Here is a 24,650-nt window from a genome sequence, read left to right on the forward strand (position 1 = left end):
GAAGGCGGCCGCCCATTGGCTGCGGGGGCCGCCGGGCTGAGCGCTGAGGCGCGCCGTGGCGACCCGGCCCGATCCCGATCTGGTCCTTATCCCGATCCCCATCCCGAGCCCGGCCCAGCCCGGCCCGGCCCGGCCCGGCTGCCCTGGCTATGCTGTCGTGGGGAGCGGCGGGCGGGCGGGCGCTGCGCTGGGCGAACGGGCGGGCACCGGCCCGCGGGCTCCGCGCCTCTCCGCGGGCGCGGGTCGCCATGCCCAGCTGGGTCATAGACCGGTACGGCAGCAACGAGGTGCTGCGCTTCACCAGGGAGATGATGTTCCCCATCATACACTTCCCGAACGAGGTCATCATTAAGGTTCACGCTGCGAGCCTGAACCCCATCGACCTCAGCATGAGAAGTAAGTGCCGAGCCCGAGCAGCCGCGGGCGGGCTGCCGGGATGGCAGGGGCTGCGCTGGGGCACCGTCCTGCCCGCACTGTCCCGGGCTGCCTCAGCACACGTGTTTCCCGAGCCCTGTGGGAAACCGCCGCCTCTTGGAAACTCGACCTTTTTTCAGGTTCTCGGGGAAGAACGATACAAAAAGCCACTGGCAAAAGTGTGCGTGTGTGTGTTGCGAGGGTGCACTCTTAATTGAGTGATTGTGGTGCTGCTCTCGACTGAGAGACGCCCGGCCAAGGAGCAGCATTCTCCCTAAGTGATGCTGGATTTTCCCATCTCCTTGCGGTGAATGGGGCTGGAGGTCCAAGTTGCTGCCAAGTCGGCATGTGCGACCTAAGGCAAACCCTGGTGTTCATTGCCATGCCTATCCTGAATTGGCATCTGGGGACGTGCTGTTATCCCGCCCAGGAAATCTGTCTCTCTCACTGGCCGGCTCTTCGTATTTGACACAGTCAATCAGATTTTCTTCCCCAGCTTCTGGGTTTGAAACACAAGAAGGAAATTGTGGTAATAGAATACCTTATATTTCCTGTGTAGAAGTGCTTTCATATCAAATCAGATGCAGTAGAATTAGCCAATAGCAGGAAGCCTGCAGACAGAGCTCTAATCTGTGTTTTGGGTCTCTAATAAATGAATTTTAAAAAATTTTTCCATATAATTAGGGGTTTGGTGATGGGACATTTCCTATCTGAGGATTCCTGTTAAGACACCTTCTGGCATGATAGGGCCCTTAGGTGGACTTGTCCCAGCACTTGAGTGGGTATACATGCCCAAATGCAGGCTATTTTTAGGCTGAGCACTGTTATTAGATGGGTAACTCTGAGACTTCACAGAATTTGTCTGTGCTTACTGAATAGAAGTCCAGGTTACTCATCTTAGGAGATATGCCTTATTATTTTTTACACTTGCTCTTTATTTCTAAAATCTGTAAAAGTGTGAAATATTGCAGATTTTTTGCATGCTTCAGTTGTAACAGAAATGAGGCACCTTATGGATGACAATGCTTTTTAATTGGAATTGCACAATTAATAAATGAGCATTCAATTGTGGTGTGTTGTGGTTGATTCCATGTTTTGCAGGTGGTTATGGTGCAACTGCGTTAAATATGAAGCGGGATCCCCTGAAACTCAAAACAGGCGAGACTGAATTTCCTCTAACGCTTGGTCGAGATGTCTCTGGTGTTGTTATGGAATGTGGACTGGGTGTGTCCTATTTCAAACCTGGAGATGAGGTAAAACCACCAATCTCTTTTTTTTTTTTTTTTTTTTCTTCCCCCCCAAAATGTATAGTTAAAATATACTATGAGAACTTCAGCATTCATTCGCATCTTAATTTTTTTTTAATGCTGTTACACTCTTAGTAAGGCCTATCTGGCAGTAAATTCCTGGAATACTTTCTTCCCTTTGTTTTTTTCTCTGGAAAACATGGTCTTTCAGAGACTTGTTTCTGCAAGTTAATTTCCTTTCTGTGTTTTAGTTTTTGGACCATTGCAGCAGTAGCAAGAGTGGAATTTGTTTGTTTATAAGTGCACACTCAAAGTGCCAATTTGTTTTCAATTGAAAGTAGAATTCTAATGAGAAGGGATTTGTTTTTATTTTTCTTGAGTAACTTGGAGTAGGAACTTCGGCTCAACCCAAGAAGTACTTAATGGGTGCCCACAGAAATACTGATACTGTTTGCTTTCACCTTCACCAGTTGCTTTCACATTTCACCAGTTTTAGCTAAGCAAATCCTGATTCTGCACCACCCTCACCCCTCTAATCTGGGCTTTCCTGGCATGGGAGTAGTATGGGGGCAGTTGAAAATTATGTCTTATACACAATGCAATGGTACAATTTATTTACATAGCCCTCCAGTCCTACATTTAGTCTGTTTTGTGGGGGTTTTTTTGTGTGCAAAATAAGCCAAAACTGGTTTCTGATAAACAGTGAGGACATTCTGTGAATTAGAAAAAAGATTTCCTTAACAAAGGAAACTTCTGTGTACATACAGTTGTGTGCAAAAGTACAAAAATTGATAGTTGTTTCCTGTTTGGTTTTAGGTGTGGGCAGCAATTCCCCCATGGAAACAAGGCACTCTGTCAGAGTTCGTGGTAGCTAGTGGAAACGAGGTAAACTTCCAAAACTCTGGCTAACAAAACCTCAAAGTTGTAAAGACTGGCATTTTTCTTCTTCAGTATCTAAGTAACTTTATTTCTTAGTGCTTGGATTGATTTATACTCTAGCTAGTGTTAAAGATGGCTGAAAATGTGCAATACACAATCTGAAATTCAGTAAAGCTTTTTTAAGTATTTCAGTGTCACATAGGAGCTGCTGTGTGACTTAGTAATGATTTTATTTCAGGTATCTTTTAAGCCAAAGTCTCTCAGTCACACAGAAGCTGCTGCCTTACCATATGTTGGTCTCACTGCGTGGTCTGCACTTAACCAAGTGGGAGGACTGAACCGAAATAATTGTAGTGGGAAAAGGTAAGTAAACAGTTCTGGTGCTAAAACTAAAGTTCTTAATTTTTATATTGATGAGCTGCTTCTAAGACAAGTCCAGCAGCAATAAAGACTGTTATACCGTGACATTCCTAAGGATCAGTTGTCTGAGGATGATGCATTCTCGCTACACAGCTGCTGAGAGAGGCTTCTTTAGAGGAAGGCTCAGATGAGGTCCCTATATAGAGATAAAAAAATGCCCAGAGAAGTTGTGGATACCCACACATCCACAAGTGGAAATACTTAAGGCCATGTTGGGTGGAGCTCTGGGCAGCCTGCCCCATTGGAGGGTGTCCCTGTCCACAGCAGGGCATTTAGAACTAGATGATCTTAGAGGTTCCATCCAACCCAGGCTCTTCTATGTTTCTATCATAATCCCATGTATATCTATGTAGAGAATTTGAGGATGTTATCTCCAGGAATTTGTAGGGACTTTGCCTGTCTTCCTGTTAAGACAGCTAGCCAAATGTAATATTCTCTGAGTTATACTGGCAGCTCACAAAAATCCCTCTCAAGGACAGAGATGTGGTTCACTCACTTCCTGCATGCATGGGCCATTTGGGGCAGACTGGTCTTCCAGCTTTTTAGAGAAAAATGAGCAGGTGACTGACTCTTATTTGACCTGCAGGTCAGAACTTTGATGAGGTCAGGAATGAAGAAAAGAAAAGGAGAATGTACAAGACGAGCAGCCAGTCAAATAGAAAAATTGACTTTGTTTATCAGTCTGTTGATCTGACAATGGCAGATGAGGAAAAATGCAGTGAAAGATTGGAGCAAATACCATTTTTCTCCTGATAATTGAAATTTTCAGTTATTTTGACCTTTGGATGTTGGGTAAATAGATAGCAAAATCTTCAGAATGGAAATAATGACAGAAGTAAAACAGGGGTTGAAAAACAGTAGTTAAAATTACTATGCTGCATCACAGGTTTAGGTCATAAAGTAATTACTGGGCAACAGGAGTCTGGATGCCTGACCTCTTATCTTGGCTGATACTTTGTAATGCAACACGTTGCAAAGGACTCTGGATCGATTTAAATTTTTCACCCATGTCTCTGAAGACAATCAAGTGAGTGGTCATTCATGTGTCATAGTGAACTTCATCATGAAAATATTGAGTAATAGTTTTTTCCATAGATAAACAATGTTTTGAGATGAAAATTCAAAATTTAAAGGTGTTTCAAAGATACTTAATTGTAATTAACTTCCAGCTAGTAATAAAATTCTAGATAAGATCACCTTTTTATTTTTCAGTGTTTAGACTTTTTATTATCTTAATTTTCACATGTAAATAGAATTAACCTAAAGATTCACTGATAGGCTAGATGTATTTGTCTTTCCAATCTTCAGGTAAGTGTTTAGATTGTTAACAGTAAAATTGAAACTGGATTTGTAATGTGTCTTTAGATTTAATATTTACTTTCATATTCCAAATAATTTTTTAATTATGTTGTCAGCAAGAAACCCATTTTAATGTACTGTAAAATATTATATTTCCTGTCTATAAATTTTGAACTGTAAAACCAGCAGTGAATGACTTATGTGATAGTACCTTTTTTCCCCTGAAATATTACTTGTAAGAAAATGTTTAAAATGCGTTGAAAAGGTTGTGCAAAATAATATTCCATGAACTCTCAGGGTAATAATTTAAAAATATGACAATTTATGCCATGTTTCCTAATTTCTTTAGATCATGTACTTGGTGAGAAGTTACCTACATGTGTGATTTTATGTCAGTCTTTTTGTCTCCTGTAGTTGTAGGTAAATAGCTATGTAGAAGGGTGTATATGCACACAAAAATGTCTTATTTTGGCAAAGCAGATGTATTCCTTGATGAAAGCTACTTCACTGGTGCTTTAGTGCAATGTTAAGACATCTTAAAAGCAGTGAGATTTTTCTTTGCCTCTTTCAAGGCATTAGTGTGGGCTAACCAGAAACACTTGCTGTTAGTCCAGTTCTGGCGGTGCATTGATCTGAGAGATTATCTGTTCCACCTACACATACTTTCACAGGTTATGTTTTTACAAGTTTCCTGAAGTGTGCTCTCATTGTTTGTGAACCCTCCACCAATTCCAGTCATTTTTCCATAGTTTTTATTCTATGCCACTCTAATTAATGTCAATATTCTTGTAGAAGTTTAAATGTTCTTACTATCCTAAATGTTCAAAATGACTGTGTTGTGTTGAAGTTCTCTGTGGATACCTGGAGCTTCTCATGTGTGCCACTGACCTGTTTCAGTAGAAAGGGGATATGGTTGTTCAACACTAGCTGTTAAATATCTTACTTTCCGTATTCAAAAAATGCATGACATAAACAAACCTGACAGTTTGAGAAGTTATTCAAAGTGCTTACATTGCTTTTAAGTGAAACTCTTTATGTAAATACAGAGGCAATATCTTAGACTTGCATCTATGTTGGGCAGAGATGCTGGATTCTGTTAATGTAAGCTACCAAATGTAGACTCCTGGTCTATATGGTTACAGTGAAAATTTGGATGGTATAACACCCCAAGAAAATACTTTTTCAATGTCTGTGTGTTATTTCATCATTTTGTCTGTGGAGAAGTTGAAATTGAGTGTAGGTTGTAAAACTTCTTGAGAGGGTAAACACTGCTTGATCCAGGAATAAATTTCTTTAGGACATTTTGTTGGAATAATCAAATGACATATAATTTTATATCTAAATAAAGTTGATATATTTAGTCAATAAATACATTAATTTTACAGCTATATAAAATTGATGTATTTATTCAATTGTTACCTTGTCTGTAACTCAGTAACTGAAATTTTTTTATTGTTTACAATCTGGAGAAAATATTAGTCCTTGATCTGTACACCCATTCCCCACCTTCTGCATGTTCTGAGTGGGGAGTGCACACAGCTGAAACAGGTCCTGCCTCTCTGATGCTCGTTTCTGACCACACCATAGCTCCAAGCAGGGCCCAGGGAGATGGGCTAAACTTTCAAATCTCATGGTGTACTTATTTGGAGAGATGTGCTGCCTATGATTGTTTGAACTGCTGGAGCCCCATGGAGGGCTTGGTGAATGTTGTGCCTCTGTCAGAAGGGAGGAAAGCCTGGGATACAGATGTTCTTTTTATTCTTTTGAAAGAATTGGTTCTTTTGGATCTCTGTCCAAGTCAGATTTGTCAATTTGGTCTATGGTGCACATACTTGTATATTAGTTTACTCCTAAGCTCACCCTTGCAGTGAAAACAGGTGGTTTCTATGATGTGTTTTCTCCTGGCTGTGTTTTCCTGAGGCAGTGCAAACAAAACTTTTCCTGCTTTGGGAGTTGCCACCATCTGTCATTCAGTACTGTCCTAACAGGTCCTGCACCTTCAAACATTCCCCCTCTTACTTGTGTGTCTTGCTGTTGACAGTGCTGTTGAGCTGCTGCACATGGACATGAATCTCCTGTGCAGATGTAGTTTGTCTCAGAAATGAAGAGCTTTCTCGAAGTCACAATGTGTGGAGAGAGTTTTAATAATTGGAAGATGTGGCAGAAAATGGCCCATGTAACATAGGGACAAACTGAATCTGGAAAGTATTTCTACCTGAAGGAATCCTGAGGGCTTTTATTGAAGGGGAAAATTTAAAAAAGTCCTAGCCATGCTGCTCCCCAAACTGAAAATGTTACCAAAATCAGCTGAGTAAATTGTACCTTTTAAGATGACAGCTTTCCCCCAAATATGTAGTAGAAGTGCCCTTTTTAACTAAGGAGTGAAATTGAAAAGGTTTTTTTGAAAGGATTTAATTTTTGACTGTCCTTTTTAAGGATGAAGATGGGTTTAACCCAGTATCTTGAGTGCAGGATCCCAGAGCATTTTCAAGTATACTGAAGTCAAAATATGCGTGTTGCTCCAGGCATCTGTCGTTAGAAGCCTGGTTCTGAGGATAAGCACATTTTGGCAGATTTGAAAGCTGCAGGCTTTGTGGTATTGTGGTTTCATATTCTTAATCTGAATTTTGCAGCTTGGATCAGTGAAATGGAAGGGAACAGAATCTGATCACTTACAAAAGGAGCATTTTAAAATGGATAGTGTGACCAAAGCCAAGTCTCTTAAGCTACTCCAAAGAACTTTTGTAAACTGAGACTCCAGATTGTATAGTACAGTTTTGTACTGTAAAAAGCAATTTCCTTCAACATCTTTTACTGTGAGATTTAAAACAGGAATTTTACCAGCTTCTGAAGATTCTGAGATTTTTCTGGCAAACAGAAGCTCTGAAAAACATGATGTTCCCCAATTCTGTGCCAGGACTTCATCTTGGATCTTCTTTTTGTCCTAGAATTAGCAAATGGATTCAAAGTCAAATCACTGTTTGCAATTTGAGCTGCAAACTTTTCTTACTAATTCACTTTCTGATGTTTAGTTATTTAATAAAATATTTGGATGAAATTTTTGAACAGTGATTAGGCTTCTAGCAGTAAGGTCCTCACACAAGTAAACTTTATTAAATTTTTTTGGAATTTTGGGTTAGCAATTAAAATGAACTCTCAATTGCTAATAATTTGGCAGTATACTCTTTCATTTTCTTGCTTGTGTGCCAGTTCCCACAAGCTGGAATTTACAGGATCTTGTTGAGATGTACTGGAAGGGACTAGAAAAATTCTACTGCCTTTTTTCCTAAAGAAAATTATACCTATCTTAATTTAATAGAAATTAAACTTGTTAGTGGTGAGAGTACTTCACTGTATTTTTGTCTTTTATATAAACATTATGTTCCATATGTTCTGCAGTTCACAGCCTCTTTAAATAATGTGATATTAAACTACTTTTTCACTTAGATAGGAACACTTTATGTAAAATGCTGGTGAATTTGATTTTTTTTCTGTAGGAGATATGACAGTGGAGTCTAGGAGACAGAAAGGGCTCTTAATTGATTTTGTCTCAAACCAAACAATTACGTTTGGGAAAATGAGGACAGGCACAGGGTTTTTGAGTGACATAAGTGCTACTACCTGACAGCTCCACTGCCTGCATTTAGTGGAAAGCACATATGAGGAAGTTTCTTTGGCTGTGCTGAGATAATGTTTTTGGCACAGGACATATGGTCAGCAATGTTAAGTCACATTTTTGCCTATCTGAACGGTTAACCACTCTCAAATGACATTGAATGACAAAACCAGTCTTTTGGTAAAAATAATTCAGTGTCAGAGATGTGTAAAAAACATCAGAATACATAGTTACTCCAGAGTTTATTTAAAGAACTATTAAATATATTTTAATTTTCTCTTACAGAATATTAATATTAGGAGCTTCAGGAGGAGTTGGTACATTTGCTGTACAGGTAATATTATCCAGCATGCCCAGGATGAATCTTCAAGTGTTTCAGTATGAAAAAAACTAACAGAAGGGAATTGAGAGAAGGAATAGAGAAATAGCAAGCTACTGATCAGTGTGCCTGATCGAGATGATTTATATTTCCAAAAGTAAAGTATTTTCAAATTTATTGCTTTCCATTTATAATGTTGTATTATTTTATAGTAGGAAGCAGGGACTTTCAAAGAAAGGAGTTGTGTGTAAGATCACATTTCACAATTTGGTTGCAGGAAATTTCTTGATTGGTGTAACTTGAAATATGTCACCTGTTCTCATTATCTTTCATTCAGCTCTGTGCTCTAAACATGAGCACAACTTAGTGTATCAGTAGGAAAACTGATGGAGAATGTCACCTACCACAACTACTGTAGTTGGTCAAATGATGTGAGAGGCCATCAGGCTTTTGTGTGCAGTGGCTGTAAAGCACAGAGGCTTAAATTTACTTTCCCTCACTGTATTTGCCCTGCTGCCCTTTTGTCTGTCTGTTCTAGCAGCTCTAAACTTTGGAAAGTCAACATGCTCTTTTGTTGCTTCATTAGTTGTGGAACATCCTCTTTCATGCTCTCAGTTAATTTGGGAGTTTTGATACTAATTACTGTCATCTCATGCTGAGAAATCTTTCTCTCAAGATTATAAAAAAATACAGAAGTTGGGTGATTGCATCACTGCTTTCCATGTTACTAGGCCATAAGCATAGTGGTTTTAAAGAGGTTTACAGCAGAATTTTTTTTTTGTAGTATGCTATTTGCCTCATCTATGATAAAGCAGGTGATGACTTTCAGTATGAAAGGCTGACAAGCCAACTGATCAGTCCTGGATGAATTAAGTTAATTAACCTGGAATAAAGGTAAAAAGTTTTACTGTGAATGAAAAAAAATGAGATGCAAAAAGAGATAAATAATTAACAAAAGTCCTTTGCTGTAGCTTTTGGAGTAGACAATAACCTGATACTGTCCCTATGATTACTTCCGTATTTTTCTTTTTACTAGTACTTAACATATTTGCAGTAATATGAAATAATTAAAGGACATATTTAATAATATTTAATGGTACATCTGGTGCCAGTTTGGTAGATTGGCAACTTGGACAGTATCTCTTGGTGTATGTTTAGCTGGTAGACTAAACATACAGATGGCAAACTGAGAGTTTTATTTTTCATGAGACCTGCTATCTTTCAGTGGCATTAAAAAACCCCCACACTCTTTTCTTTACACCAACTCCTCCCTCCCCACAACTGTCTTAAATATTCTAGCCATTATTTTGTCTGTGGGATTTGTGAGAAATTATCCTGTATTGGAACAGTCCCTATTAAAGGTGCTCATTTGTTATATAAATATAATGAGAATATAATACTTTGGCTTTTTAAGTTATTCTCAATATTTTACTAAATTTTAATCTTTGGACTTCTTTTTTTTTTTATACTTGTTTTTAGCTAATGAAGGCCTGGGATGCTCACGTGACAGCAGTTTGCTCTCATGATGCCAGCACACTGGTGAAAAAGCTTGGAGCAGATGATGTGGTTGATTATAAATCTGGAAATCTGGAAGATCAGCTTAAAGCATTACCCTTGTGAGTGTTTGTGTTGCTTTAATCCTGAGATGAAGGAGTTGGTGGTCAGACCTTCTGCTTTTTGATTGCTTGACTCTGCCAGAAGTCCCTAGATTTTTCCTCATTTTTAAAGCATTATTTTGTAAAGCAGATTCACCTTTTTGAATGCAGTTTGCAAGTGAGTATGCCCAAGACAGATTTCATTGTAACACTAATCCAGTTAACTCGGGGACAAGCTCACTTCCATGTGCTTCTCTTCAGTGATTGTAATACGAACAGTTTTGTAGCTTCCATCCAAGTATCTTGGAGAATATACAATGCATTAATAAATTGAAAGAAATCTATGAAGTCCTGAGTGAAGCTGGTAAATAAAAAATTGATTTTATAGAGGAAAGAACTATATAATGAAAAAGTAGCAACTTGTCACTGTGCAACTCAACTGGGAGTAAATTTCTAATCTGTAACATTGGATACCGCTGCCTCTGAAAAACAATCACATTTATCTTGTCACAGCAGCTATGTTTAAACTAGGCTGGGATTTTTCTCTGGAACAGGAGTATTTTTTGCTTTTGTCATCTTTCCATCTGTTTAAACTTAGTTTACTGTGACTTGTATTTGAATATGGTATTTATGCTGCTCTTTTTAGCTAGATTGAGTTAACTTTCTGGGAGGGGAAATAGAAGCTGCTTGATCTATGGAAGAATTTTACTGGTAACTGTGCTAAGAAGCCACGTGCCCTTTAACTGCAGTGTAATTGTCAGCAGGCCTGAGGGGAGTTGTGAGGGCAGTGACACTGTCTGTACAGCAGGATGGACTTTGCAATTGGTGCAGAATTTGCCTTTCTGAACACTTCAAATGCTAAACACCCATTCTTGCAAGTGACCCTTGCTAAGAGACATCAACAACAGTGTCTTGGGGTGCAGTTTAATGATGCAACTAGGCTATCAGTCAGCTCTACTGAGTGGGATGTTCCTGCTTCCCTCCCCATTGCAGTTGTACTGACTCTTCAGAACCCACAGTCAGCTACTCTTTCCAGAGCATTAGTTTTCATGATCTTCTCTTGTTGGCAGCTAACTGTTACATGAACTGAACTTTAAACAAGAAATCACACTCTTGGAAGACAAGCAGGAAAACCGACATTCCAGAGAAATAAGGACTTTTCTATTTAATATGCATAAAGTATTTTCTCTCATATTTGTAGATTGTTTAGATTAGAGAAATGTGTATATACATATCTCTTGCAATCTGGAGATTGCTGGAAATTTACAGATGAGAATGAGTTGTGCATTTAACAGAACAGGTGCATAGCTCCCTATTGCCCTATTCAGCCTTCACAGGCTTACATGCTGGTATTATAATGAGAAGGAACACTGAAACTGTGGCTTTTTGCCAGAGGCTGCATATACCCATTCCATGGGGGGAAGGTTTTAGATCCTTTGCATTGTTAGGTTCAATGTTAAATGCGTACACATGAAGAAAAGGGCTGTCAGGAGAGGTAAAATGACCCCTAAATAAATAAGGAGGTCAAAAAAAAAAAAACTTGGAGAAGTGAAGCTGAGAACTGGGTCACAGAAAAGATGTGAGGAAATAAGGGTTAGTATAATAATTTGTTTACGTAATTTCAGCTACTCAAACTGACTTTCATTGAGTACAGCATGTACAAGAGCTGTTCCTAGTTGAGGGCATGAGTCCAGACTAGTTTTTACATGTACATACCATATTGTTCAGTGCTAGAGCTCATAACTGTTTGTGTAGTCTCTGTGGGAGGGCTGAAGAGATAGAGCTGTAGAAGGCTTTAAGCAAGTAGAGAATGTAGTTGTGCATCTAAGTTTGCTTTTTGGAGTTTAAGTGTACTTTATAAATAACCTGTGTCTGCTGCACAGTGAATAGGCAATAACCTGTAAATTTAAATCCCATTGTACATTAAGCTGGGACTTTTCTGAAGTCTTGGGACTTTCTTACTGCTACCTTGCAGGCTGATTTTCTTTTTTGCATTGCAATGACATGTAAAAATGTGAAGTATAGGTGATTTCTGCTATTCATTAGCTTAATTACAGTGAAGTTATTTTTTCCATCTCAGGATTTTAAACCTGTTCTTTGTATGTCTGCAGGTTTGATTTTATCCTAGATAATGTTGGTGGATCTACAGAGAAGTGGGCACTAGATCTCTTGAAGAAATGGTCAGGAGCAACATATGTTACTTTAGTGACACCTTTCCTGATCAATATGGACAAACTTGGAGTGGCTGATGGCATGTTGCAAACAGGAGTCACTGTTGGTTCCAAAACTCTAAAGGTATTTGACAAAATCTTATGTACTTTCATATTTTGTAGTACTTTAGTGACTACTTCTGTGGCTTGGATGTCAGTCACAGACCTCATGGAGAGGCAGCTGTTGCATTGTCCTCATATGTCATTAAGTATACTTTTCTTTCTTTCTTTCTTTCTTTCTTTCTTTCTTTCTTTCTTTCTTGCACTGAAATGTGTTGGGGTGGTGCTTCTGGGTGTATGTAGTAGCTTGGGGAGCTTTGAAGTTTGATTCCTTATTGTGCTTTCCATTGTGGCCTTTTCCATGTGGCTTCCCTAGTGAGTCCTGCTGACAGCCAGGGTTTCATAGTAAACACAGCAAATCTCTGCCTCACTGAAGTGAGGGCAGTTTTGTTATTTGCTTTAGGCTGGTCAGGCTTTCTCTCAGAACATTGTTCCATGAGTGATTCTCTTCATCCTGTTCCAGCACCAGAGAGTAATAAGCATGGTCAAGGGTGGCTAGGAAGTCTTTCATCTCTTTCATGTTCATGTGTCTAGATGGTGATACTGATTTTCTAGTTTTCATAAGTGGATCTTAAAACATTCTGCCAGTGGCAAGATCATGGGGCTTTTTAGAACTTTTCTCTTTCTTCCCTATGCTTGTGTACTTGCTCTCCAAATGAATGCTTTTTAAGCAGTTGCTATGGTATTCCTGCAAAGGCTTGGCTGAAAGGGATTTTAAGTCCTGCAGCGTACCTTCTCAAGAAAGCCCAAAGACAAAATGAAATGGTGGGGAAGAAATAATGTAATATTATTTCTCAGTATGGGTGTTTCCATGATGAAGAGGATTCTATGCCATATATAAAGATCATCTCTCTTTGGCAGATGATGCCTTTTTTTCCTGTAATGACTTACTCTTGACTTATGTGTGTGAGATCTTCCCGAAATGCTTTTCATGTGAGCTGCCATCTTTCATTGGACAATGATGACTTTGGCAGATATTATGGTGGAAAATGAAGTCACCAATTGCTGAAGTTAGGTTCTAAGTATAACATTGCTGGGTTTATTTCGCCCCTATTTCGAGTGTACATGAACACACAACACCATTCCTCTCTTATGTAACAAACAGTGCTGTTTCTAGCTGCAGAGACAAGGTAATTGTTTTTCTCTACTAGCTGACTTGTTCAATTGGATGCACAATTCACCCTGATCCTATTGTGGTAACACAACATCCTGGTCTGTACATTTAATCCACATGCTTAGGTGCTGTTTTTTTAGACACTAGCATATAATTTCCATGTCTTTTCCTTCAGTTACTTTTTCAGAGATTCTGTCATTAATTTTAGTTCCCATTCCAGTTTGCTCTCATGATATTTTAATAGATTTGTGATCTTTCTTGCAGCATCTCCTTAAAGGAGTCCATTATCGGTGGGCATTTTTTATGCCAAGTGGCCCAAGTTTGGATGAAATAGCAGAACTGGTTGATTCTGGAAAGGTATGTTGTAATGGTTACTTGGGTGTTTGTGCTGAAAGAGATGCTCCTTGGACTCAAAAATGGTGTAGTTCAGTGTTGAGAAATAAAATTTTATGAGTCGTGGTAAGGAAAACTGGTTAAAAATCAGCTTGTTCCAGTTTCTGACATCTGCCTTTTGCATGGAATTTAGGAGTTTGTAATGTTTAAGACTGTTCTGCCCTCTCCTTCTTGAGCATACTTTTTAAAAACATAAAGCTTACAAAAATACAATGAGTAATGTCCAGTGATTGTTTATTTTTGCCAGTGGGAATCATTGAATATGAACTCTATATGAAAATTGTGTTTTAAGAGGCCTCACTTGGTTCTTTTGGGCAGAATAAACATGGCTGTGTATCTGCATATTCAAAATTGTTTTGCCTGGATGGTTGGGCGTCCTGCCCGTAGTTTGCACAGAACTAGTATATTCTAGGTACTGCAGGTAATAGATGATCTCCGTTGGCAGAGTGGTGACAAGAATCTTGTTTTTCATTATTTCAGTGCTGCAGATTCTGATGTTTGTGCTAATTCAGCATAGGGACTTGGATTATTGTGAGCATTCATAAGCTTCTGGGGAATATTAATGGACTTGGGGGGGAAAAGCCAAGACAGAGTACGTCTGCTTTTGTGATCTTTTCAGGTTTACGAGCTTGTTAAAAAATATATTGTGGGAGTGAACAGTTGATTTCCTATGTTTTAGATTGTGTGGTGATATAGGCCCCAGCAGTGTCCTCTTTGGGAATTTTGGCAGCATGAAATTATCCAAGAGTAGAGAATATGGACAACTGCTGTTAATCTTTCTGTGGTAGATAAGCAGAAGAGTAAGCAGAGTGACTGCTGGTATTTCCAGTATGTGAACTGCCATCTTCTGCTCAAAATTTGTGCATATTAGTAAAATTTAGATCTCTCAAAGTCTGAGTGTTGATCCCCCTTTTTTGGTATGCAGTATGTTCCAGAGTTTGGAAATGAGTCAATAAACTGCTGTTGTACTGAAGACCTGATTGCTTCTGTTCTGCCACCTCAGTGATGCTGCTAAGAATAAAAAATTCTCTGCTTTGCATTATGTCCAGTGCTGTAGGCATAATCCTGGGGTCAAGAAAGAGGCTGTAGAAAATCCTCATCCTATGATTGCATTCAGTCACACTGCTAAATTATTAGTGTCTAAGAAAAAGGAATGCCCTTGTCTTTGTTCCTACCATTTGTCCTGTTCTCAGCCAGTTGCAATTTGTTTTGTGTTCTGCTTCAACCTTGTATGCAAAACAAATGCAGACTATGCTCATGAAAGCCTCTTGGGAAACAGCTGTTTATGCAATAGAGATAGGGCTTAATCAGTGTTCTTTGCTTAATAACCTGCACAGGTGAACTGCAATGCCACTTAAAATGTACGTCATACATACATGAATGTCCTGATGTACTTCTGGTTGTAAGATGATCATGAGGACAAAGATGTTTGCTTGGTCGTTCGTTCTTTGTGCAAAAACACATCCTAATGTCAGACTGTCTGCAGAGTCATTATTCTAGCAGCATTTTACTCTATTTTGTGAAATGTTGTAAACATCTGAGCTGTCATCAGGAGTTTATAAGACCCAGTTGTGTTCCATTTAGACAGATATTAATAAGACTATGACCTTTCTTGTTTAGACACAAGAGTTCTCATAAGAGGACAGATTATCCGTTCAGAAGAGTAGGTGTTTGGGAAAAAAGGCAGGAGAGAATCACTGGAGAAATTGTACCAAAATTTCCTATAAGTAAGTGAAAATAAATGTTTGTGTTTGGATAGGAAAGAATAAAGGAGAAATAAAAAAAGCAGAAAACAAGGATACGTATCAAGAAGCTTGGGGAAGCCAGCAAATTGAGCTCATGCAGTTGAACTTGTTACCTTTGAGTGAATATTTCTGACTAATGCATGGCTTTTTAAAAATTTTAGTCTTTTCTATTAAAGACATCTTAATTTTGAGATTGTATGAAGTGAGTAAGAAAGCAATTAGAAAGCTCCTGAAAATGAGAGGTTTTTTTTCAGGAATAAATTATATGGGGGAATTAAATGTAAGAAATTAAAGAGATGATGGTTTAAAGAGATGCTACAGTTAGTGTAGCATTGAAGAGCATATCTCTGAAACATTTACAGATCATTTTGATTTAACAATGTTTTTCCTTACAGTCCTTCTGCACCAACAGAGGTTGTTAGTTTTGATGAGTTCATCATCTTCCTTTGTGAAAGCAAAAGGATTCTCAGTCCTTCAGTGGATGAAGAATAAGCAATTTTGTTCAGATTTCACCCGGATGATCTTTGCAGCAAGGAACAAGATTTGCAAAATGTCAGCTCTGAGGAGGAGTCTTCTTTATTGGGAAAGTGAAGGAGAGGATTTGATGAGATGGTAGTACAAGGAAAGAGAATAATTTTTCTTGTGTAATTTACCTGCACATCAGTCAGTTCTAGGAACTGTATAACTGTTTTCAGTTTACGAGGTGTTTTCTCTGCCTTGCAGATGGACATCTTGCAAAGAGACTATTGCAAGACTGAGGGGCTGGGAGGTTGCTCCAACAGTTGTGGGCATGAAGAAAACCCAGTATTTCCTTGACACATTTTAGAGAGACTGTCTATTTTCTAAACTTATGAAGAATCCCCATTGTGGTTTGAATTGCAGCAGTTAATTATGATCCAGTACTGACTGGCTTAATGTGGGCTCCACCAAATGAGTTGATGAAGCCCATGTCGGAAGCTCTGGATCTCTTTCCATGGTAGAATGTTCCTGGTGAATTGTAATTCTCATCTTAAGACAACTGAAATCACCAGAGCCTTTAATTCAGGACACAGATCTGCTGGCACACTGTTCAGTGAAGCATCGTCACTGAAAGGCTCGTTAGGAATTAATTTGATGTATTTGTGGTCAGTGTTGTGGATTTAACATTGACAATTTTGGTTTTTGCTGCTTGCCCAGCATTTTCTTCCTAAAGACATGTCATGTAGTCCTTGCTAAAAGCAGGCCAAATTCATGTAAGTATTTAAGTTGGTAGAACCCTCTAACTCATAACTGAGCAGTTACTTTGCCTTTTTTAAAGAATGGTGGAGGAAAGCAGGCTCAGAAGACTCCTTAGTGTTACAAACAGGAGCACTGAGTGTGTTGTGTGTTCCTGCAGGACCATAATAGGATGTGGGTTAACATGCAGCCCAACAGAAATGCGACATTTTCATTTAAATTCAGTGCTTTTTAAATGCAGTACAAGTGTGTGTGCAGTATTTCTGGTGACTGGCTTCCTTCAGAGCATTGTTGCATCAGATGGGCTGATGGGTGAAAGTAGTTTCTGCAGAAGGAAGGCTAAAGGGCAAACAGAGTCTCCAATCATTAAATTAATAGATCATTCTCTTTGATACTTGCTTTTTAGATAGGTGTTCCAACACAGGCACCCATAGGAAGAACAACTGCCTGTCTATATGAATGTAATTTGTGAGTAGTGCTGATTATACATTTTGCTGAAGGCACTAGATGCTTTGGACTTAGCACCTGCTGCTATGGTTTAGAGGGCAGGATGCTGACTGTTCTTTGGCCCTGCTGCTGCCTTCCTGTGCAATGCTGAACAAATCACATAACCTTTTGCTACCATAATTTTTTGATCTACTAATGAGGGCTAATGCCCTCTATTCACCTCTGGTGATTTGCTCTGAGATACCTTGTTAAAATGAGGAATTGAATTGTTTTCTGTTCCTGGTCTTTCCTATTCAGGAAGTAAATAAAACATAAATGGATGGATGTGGTCATCCACTTTGACATGCCATGGGTTCTGAAAGTTGTTTGGATGACCATGATTAAAGATGGCTTACACCGACTGCTAATGTAGGTCATCACAGCTTCTGGACTCTCTGTCCTAACTTGTGTGTTGATTTGTTTCCATTTCATCTTGTTACAGTTCTGCAAATAACTTTTACCCTGGCCCTTATTGCACTATTACTGCATTTCTCTCAGCTGTATGAATATCAAACAGTGAATGCAACACTGAGTCCTTGAATGTTCTCCAAACATGGCATCTATAGGTGTGGCCTTCTCTACAGTAATTCCAGACTTTATTGACTGTGCTCAGGTATCCTAAGATACCTGAGAACTTGCCCTTGTGTGGTACCTGCTTTAGTCTCTCTGAAAACTTGTACTAGGGTGCTTAAGTGTAGGGGTTTCTAGAGTTAAATGCATCAATTAACTAGATTTCAGTCCTTCTTCCCACTCTCTTTTGTCACTCATGCTTGTTCTGATGACCATCTTTCTTCACGCTAAATTGCAAAGCTTGGTTTTTTTTTGTTTTTTTTTTGCTTTTAATTTTGTGTTTTTCTGTTGCAGCGCATTTGTTTGCCAGGTTGGTTGGCTAGAACACAGAGATATTGACCAAGGAGGGGTTGCCAAAAGCTCTGTTCTGCCCTTTTTCTTTCAAAAAGAACCTCTATGTGATTTTTATTAAAACATACCTGCTCCTTTTCCTCCAGAACATGGTAGCTTGCATGTGTGCTGAGCTGTGTGCATGATACATCTTAAAGTATCTGTGAAGGGCACCAATGGAAATTTTGTATACTGTGGGGAAATACAGTTTCAATATGTAAATTCCTTTTTCCACACTGAGGTCTGGAAAAAATTCCTCATCATCTACCAAGCATTTAATCAGATGTGTTCCCTTAACCTGATGTAATTGTAAATTGTGTGGTAAGTCAGTCCTGGTGTTCTGAGCTCCAGGTGTAGGAGGGAATTGTGCCTAGTGCAGACAAGGCAGCCCTTGTCTGGTGTGAGCTTAGTTTCCTGAGAGTGGGAAAATGTGGATTGTGCAGGACTAATCTTCTAATCTCTACATATCATATGCTTTCATATGTAAATATTATTTATATTTAACTGTACCAAAGTTGGTTCTGTCTTAAGTATATGGTAACATTGATCTAGATTGCTTTAATTACCAGCATAAATATCAGGATAACTATGAAGAATGTGCCTTACCAGGGTTTCTAGAAGAGATTAATTGCACTTGCCTTTAGTTAACAGGTTTTTAGCATGGTCCAGTACGTAACTAAACCAAGGATCTTCCTTATTTCTACTGATTTAAGCTTGGGCTAGGCTGGCACACATTGCAGTTCTGGGCCTGTCCCAGTTTCTTACTGCTCTTCATTGTGTTCTGTAGAAGTTGTTCTGCCTGGGCTGATTAACAAACAAGAGATTTTGAAGCCTTTTTTTACACTCTGAACTGTACCTGGATAGCCTGCTTAACTGGGATTTGTCTGCTAGCATTTTAATAATTGTATATTATGTATATGAGCTCCTGTGGGCTGCTGTTAGAGATTTGATATTAAAGAATGTACTTTGGCGTATTAATAAAACATGTAAGACCTGATAATACAGTTGTTGATAAGAGGTTGTGGGATTAGACCCTGGAACACTTGCCTTCCATTCCCACATCTTAACCACTGCAGTGCCATTTTTGTTGTGGGTGTATTGCTGGTTCAGTTTTACTTCTCATAGGTATTCGGGGCACAAATATAATGTATGTGCTGTCCTTTAATGTGCTTTTGGATGAAAGTGCATATTCTCTGAAGTACAAGTTAATTAAAAAGAGCAAGGAAAGCTTTTTCCAAAACATTGAAAGATGAGGCTCTGAGCAGTCTGGTGGAAGGGGTCCCTGCCTATGGCCAGGGGATTAGGACTGAATGGCCTGTAAAGGTCCTTTCCAACCCAAACCATCCTACGATTCTATGCTGATACCGTGCAGTTGCAAAGCTATCTGTTCCAGATGTGACCCAAGCCAGCTGTTGCAGAAGGTAAGAACTTAATTCTTTGTCTTCAGTGAGAGCTGACCCTAGAATTTGCTGTTGGCAATCAATATGAGGCTTGGCACACATTGTTGCATGCCATTTTAGGGAAAGAAAGAAAGAAGAAAAGAGTGAGATTACGATCCAGGGAGAATGGAACATGACTACAGCAGAGAAGATGATCAGCTACAGTAGGAGTGTCCCAAAACAGCATCTTTTTTCCCCATAGGATGATAATAAATTAACAAATGGATAACCAATTGTTTAGTTCCAGGACAAGGACTGTTCTTTTTAATGATTTCTCTTCACAATTCTTGTTGACATTGATGAGAGACTCACTAATGACCAAAGGAGACTGTAAAGCTGTGCATTTGTGCTCATGGACCACATTTAAGCCTGGTGGTAATTTCTGGAGGAAGATGACCTTTGTCTTTTCATCAGCTAGTCAAATCAGCAAGCAGGTCTTTTCCATTACGGCAAGCCCTCGGGAGGACTTTGATGTCTGGTAGAGCACATCCCAGCTTTTGTTCTCTGCAAGTGCACGTTCCTTTCCTGGAGGGTTGGTGTTTGGGAGCCTGAGCAGCCTCACCAAGGCATGGGAAGGAGGGAGGCAGCAGCTGGGAGGGAGGCACTCTCCCAGGCAAGGCTGCTGGGCAGCTCTGACACGGCTATCCTTCGCAGACCTGGAAGAGAGCCAGTGCACTGTCACTGTCCTTTGAGAGACGTCACTTTTGTCCTTCTGCGCTGTGAACTAGGCTTGGGCTCAGTTCGTCGCTCTCCTGAGACGTTCAAGGCTCTTGCTCTCCCTCCAGTGGCAGGAAAAAGCTCCACACTTATTGGAGTCACTTGTTGCTACTGTGAGGGTCGAAGCCTCTCCCTTCCTTTCATTCTTCCTCACTTCTCCTCTTCTGATAAACTAAAACTGTGTCCTTGCTACGCAGAAAGTGGGACTTCCAAGGGTGAACCTGAATTTGCTATGAGCAGGAGTGTGTTCCTGCTGTCCAGTCAACTCCTGCCAGTGCTGTTCACTGTCTACTGCATTCAGAGCTGGAGTGGCTGGGACACCCCTCTGTTATGTGTGTAGGATAGCCTTAATCACTATCAGTGATTACTCTTTTTATTTTTTCAAACACATGAGTTCATTTCAAGAGACCTGAGATTCATTGCTATAGTATGTCCTGCATTGGAGAGAATGAAGAGGAAGAAAATACCTTTCAGGCCCAATCTGTTTTCAGATAAACATTTCAATGTGGGTATGTGTAATCCTTTCTCTCTTAGACTTTAGTTTAATCCCTTTTCCGTGAACAAATAGGTGTCCTCTGGCAAGGAACTGATGCGTGGCTGTAAATAGGCAATGTTTTTATTATCCAGTTAATCTCCATTTATTATCACATATTCAACAAACAGCAGACGTTCCCCTGCTTGTCTGTTCACAGGAAGAAATTTTATCTTAGTCAGTGGATTATGGTAAAGGCTGAGTGAATCACTGTGCTGCAACATGGTCAGCCCTTTCAGGGTTATTCAAACAATGGGACTGTCCAGCCAGCCAGATAAAATGCTTAATGCTCTAGATTGCCAGGATCATCAATTTGGTATTCATGTCTCTCTATAGCACTGCCTAAAGCCAGCATTTAAATGAAGCTAGAGGTTACATCGATGTAGCAGATGAGCTTTGAGCATGTGGCTGCAATACACATGGTGTTTTGAACTGTGAGACTGAATTCAGGGCTCCTCTGAATCACTGCGTCACCACTTTTCCAAATGCAATGTTTTAAACTCTACCCAACAGACTGAGGCTGTAACATACCTCTGTCAGAGTTATAAGTTGTAACCTAGAGCAAGGGACTGTGGATTAGCAGAACAGTGAATGTCTTGTTCATGTTTTCTCAGTTGCTGCACGTGTCTGAAATTAACTTCTGCCTTTCCCCGGAATCCCTTGAACTTCACATCCCTTGTGCTGCTGCTCTGCTTTCTTCCCTGAACACTTTTCCTCTCCTCCAAGCCTGCTGCCTTGTCTGGGTCATCTGTGTCCATGCACCAGCAGGCTGGGTTTCTGTATCTCTTTTTTCCCTCTTAATTGAAGCACAGCTTTGTACACAACTGACACTAACAATCAGTACTGTACAAGTGCTTGGCTCAACCAAGTTCCCAAACTGTGTTTTCCCAAGCATCTGCTATGAATGCAAGGGTTGGTCTTCCTTCAAAACAGTCAGTACTGATCAGCAGCACGTTCGTCTTGCTGATGGTCATAGCAGCTGCAGCTGCACTCATATGCTCAGTTTACCCCAAACCATTGTCTAATTCAGTGTTTTTGCTGCCTTGAGTCCATGTCTCTTTGCTGATGTCCAAGACAACATTTCCATTCTATGCTGAATGCTGACCAGACACGAGTTTGTCTTGAACATGATCCTTTATATCCACCATTTCTTCCACATTGGGCTATCTTTGTGGTTCCTCAGTTGTGTTTTGCTACCCCTTTTGCTAGGGGTTGGTTTACAGACATTATCCAGGCAGAACAAGAGAAATTACTAAGCCATGTACCTTGCTGCATGGCAATTTTGAGGCACTTGGTGACTATTTGCACAGTTGCTCTCAAAGTGATTAGTCTGCAAATTCTAATGCATTCTTTGGAAGGGGTTCATTCATTCCTGATTTTCTGCCATGTAAAGTTTCACACTATGCCTAAGCTTCCCTTGACAAAATAAAAAGGAAAATCAAGTGATATTAGGGGATACTGTGGTGCAAGTTAGAGTACTGATGTCTTGGATTACTGTTATCATATAAGTAAAGCCAGTAGTTCTTTAAGTGCAAGGAGTGAACATCAAGGTAAGGCACAATGTATAAATGAAGAGGAAACGAGGAATTCTAAGAAAAGGACTTCCCTGAGCATGGACAATTATCATAGAGCATTTGTTGTGCTGTTGGGGAGGGTGCTAGGTGATCAGCTCTGTTGCTAGGAAAGTGTGTGTATGAAAACATTCCCTTGATGGTGCTGCACACTCGCCTTCTAAGCAGTTCTGAGAGTATCTGAAAGCAAAACCTTTGTTGTGTGGTAAAAGCAAGGCAGCTTTTTGGAAAGTGTTTGTGTCCTTATTGCTGCAGTATTCCTTTTCTGTCTAGCACAATGCATATCCTGCCAGCAGAGAGAAACTACCAGTTCTGGCTTAGTCAACAAGAGAGGGTGCATGCTCACCCTAATATAAAGAAAATGCAGAAGATATTTTTTCCCTGACACAAGTGAAAAGGATCTTCTTCTAGCACTGTAAATAGTGGGTTTGGATCTTTGGTACTTCAAATTTTCATCAATGCAAGCCCTAGCTGCAGATTCATGTACTGGTCATTTTTTTCCTCTGATAAGAGGATTAGGATCAGTGCAAGGACATGCACTGGGCTGCTGTTATAGGATCCAAGGTAAAGGACCTGTCTCAGGGTAGGCAGATCTTTGGCAGGAGGTGTGAGAAGTACTTCTGGAGACAAATCATATTTTGGCACTTGGAATGCTGACTCAGAACTTGACAGTAGAAAATAACCTCTTCCCTTGGACCAGCAGTGACAAATATTTTTCAGAAGAGCTGACATTTCTTCTGCTTCTGTTGGTACACTATGACATCTAAAGAAAATGCGTATAGGGGTTTCAGGCTCCTTAGTTAATAATGGGGAAAGTGAATAAGTAGTTTAACTGTTATTAGAAATCAGTCTAAAACAATCCAGAAGGCCACTCTACAAAATTAATGTCAAAATAGCAGTTGATGCAAGCTGAGCTTAATAATGATTTATGCCTCCTGGAATATACAGTGGCTGAATTTTCAAGTGTAGTTAAATGATTCAGCAACATTTTTTTGTACTTCATTTGTGGTCTTTTGAGGGTACTAAGCCATGTACTGATGCAGACAGGCTTCAGATTTATAGGTATCTTTAAAAGATCTAACGTGAGAATTCTTGAGTTTAACAAGAAAACTGTTAGAGAAATGTGAGGAAAAAAATGTTCTTTCTGTAAGTATATCATTATGGACAACAAAAAATTAAACCAGAGTGTCAGTTTTTGAAAGGATGTAGAAGTTAGAGCCTTATATGGTGACATTAGTGGTAGAGGCCCCAAACTGTGCTAGTAGAGGTGTTTTAAAACTTGGGCAAAGAGCAGCAGAAAGCCTTCTTCTGGATGCAGAAGTATCCCTGAAAAATCTTAAAAGCTGGTGGCTACATGGCAGCATGGCAAGTTCTGTCCTAAATACCATAAAGAAACCTCCTCCCCTTCTTCATACAGTTTTGAAGTGTGAGGGTGATACATTACTTCATACTTTTTTTCTTTATTCTGTAGATTCAACCAGTTATTGATGAAGTCTTCTCATTTTCTGAAGTACCAGAGGCCTTTCTGAAGTTGGAAGGAGGACATGCACGTGGCAAAACAGTGATCAATGTAATTAGTAGACAATAAAGTATCTTTAATCATTAGTCTGCCTGCAGTCAGTCCTTGAAGACGAATTGGTATGTAGCAAGTGTTTCTTTTTTAAAAGCTCATACAGGATGCATAACTTAAAAATCTTGTTTTAGAAAAGCATCTGATTCCTTCTTACTCTGCAGGCAAGACATACTAATGTCTCTTAGGCATTTCTACCTGAAAACCATGCTAAAAATGTAGTTTTGACTTTTGCAGAACACCCCTCCCTCTTAGGATAAGAGGAACAGCCTACAGCATTTTCCTTTTGTATTTCTTGGGCTTTTTTTTTTCAGATGAAAGTCCTGAAACGGTGAGGCACACTCTTATCTACTTGTCTATATGAAACCTGTGCTGTTTTTCCTTGGCTTTCTTACTTCTATTTACCTTCACAATGTAGATTATTGCTCAAGCTATTTCATTCTTAGAACTAAATGGTCACATCACTTTCTCAAGACTGATACTTTGATCTTGTTATGGCAATTCTCTCATGACACAGCTAATCTAAATAGAAGCATTGAACAAAAACAATCTGTAACTGATAATTATTCTAATTGCCCAACTCCTGGCCCAAATTCAGCTGACTGCAGTGTTTGTGCAAGTAGGGTAGACATGATTTTTGTCCCTGTTCCTGCTGTGTCTCATCAGTGCTGGAGGGGGTGTTTGTGTCTGGTGGGCTGTTTTTCAACTTGACTTTTTGCCAGAGATGGGCTGTGGAGTAACTTCCCCTACAATTATGCAGATGGATTAAAGGAAAGTGGCAAGTTCTTAAGTGAGAGCTGTCGATTTACTGCAGTGAAGCTGTGTTGGTGCACAAACCATGTCATGCAACACTTCTACCAGGGGACAGAAGTGGCAGCCTTGTGAATGGTGGCCCTGTGCATAAATGCT

The 24,650-nt window shown here is 39.6% G+C and overlaps 1 protein-coding gene across 1 annotated transcript; it reads left to right on the forward strand.

Moving 5' to 3' along the window:
• The first annotated feature begins 149 nt into the window (after positions 1 to 149).
• Positions 150 to 23,776, forward strand: RTN4IP1 (reticulon 4 interacting protein 1). The gene is made up of 9 exons (XM_021553827.2): positions 150 to 396; positions 1,516 to 1,667; positions 2,478 to 2,546; positions 2,779 to 2,903; positions 8,161 to 8,209; positions 9,674 to 9,810; positions 11,901 to 12,084; positions 13,438 to 13,530; positions 23,643 to 23,776. The coding sequence occupies exons 1-9, from the start codon at positions 150 to 152 to the stop codon at positions 23,757 to 23,759; spliced, it is 1,173 nt and encodes a 390-aa protein (XP_021409502.1). The 3' UTR covers positions 23,760 to 23,776.
• The last annotated feature ends 874 nt before the right edge of the window (positions 23,777 to 24,650 follow it).

Source organism: Lonchura striata, chromosome 3, assembly GCF_046129695.1.
Source record: "Lonchura striata isolate bLonStr1 chromosome 3, bLonStr1.mat, whole genome shotgun sequence".
In the NCBI taxonomy this organism is placed as follows: Eukaryota; Metazoa; Chordata; class Aves; order Passeriformes; family Estrildidae; genus Lonchura; species Lonchura striata.

Coding starts and splice junctions, on each gene's coding strand:
- RTN4IP1 (XM_021553827.2), top strand. CDS start 150: ATGCTGTCGTGGGGAGCGGCGGGCGGGCGGGCGCTGCGCTGGGCGAAC. Junction 8,210..9,673: donor TTGGTACATTTGCTGTACAG/GTAATATTATCC, acceptor ACTTGTTTTTAG/CTAATGAAGGCCTGGGATGC. Junction 12,085..13,437: donor TTGGTTCCAAAACTCTAAAG/GTATTTGACAAA, acceptor TCTTTCTTGCAG/CATCTCCTTAAAGGAGTCCA.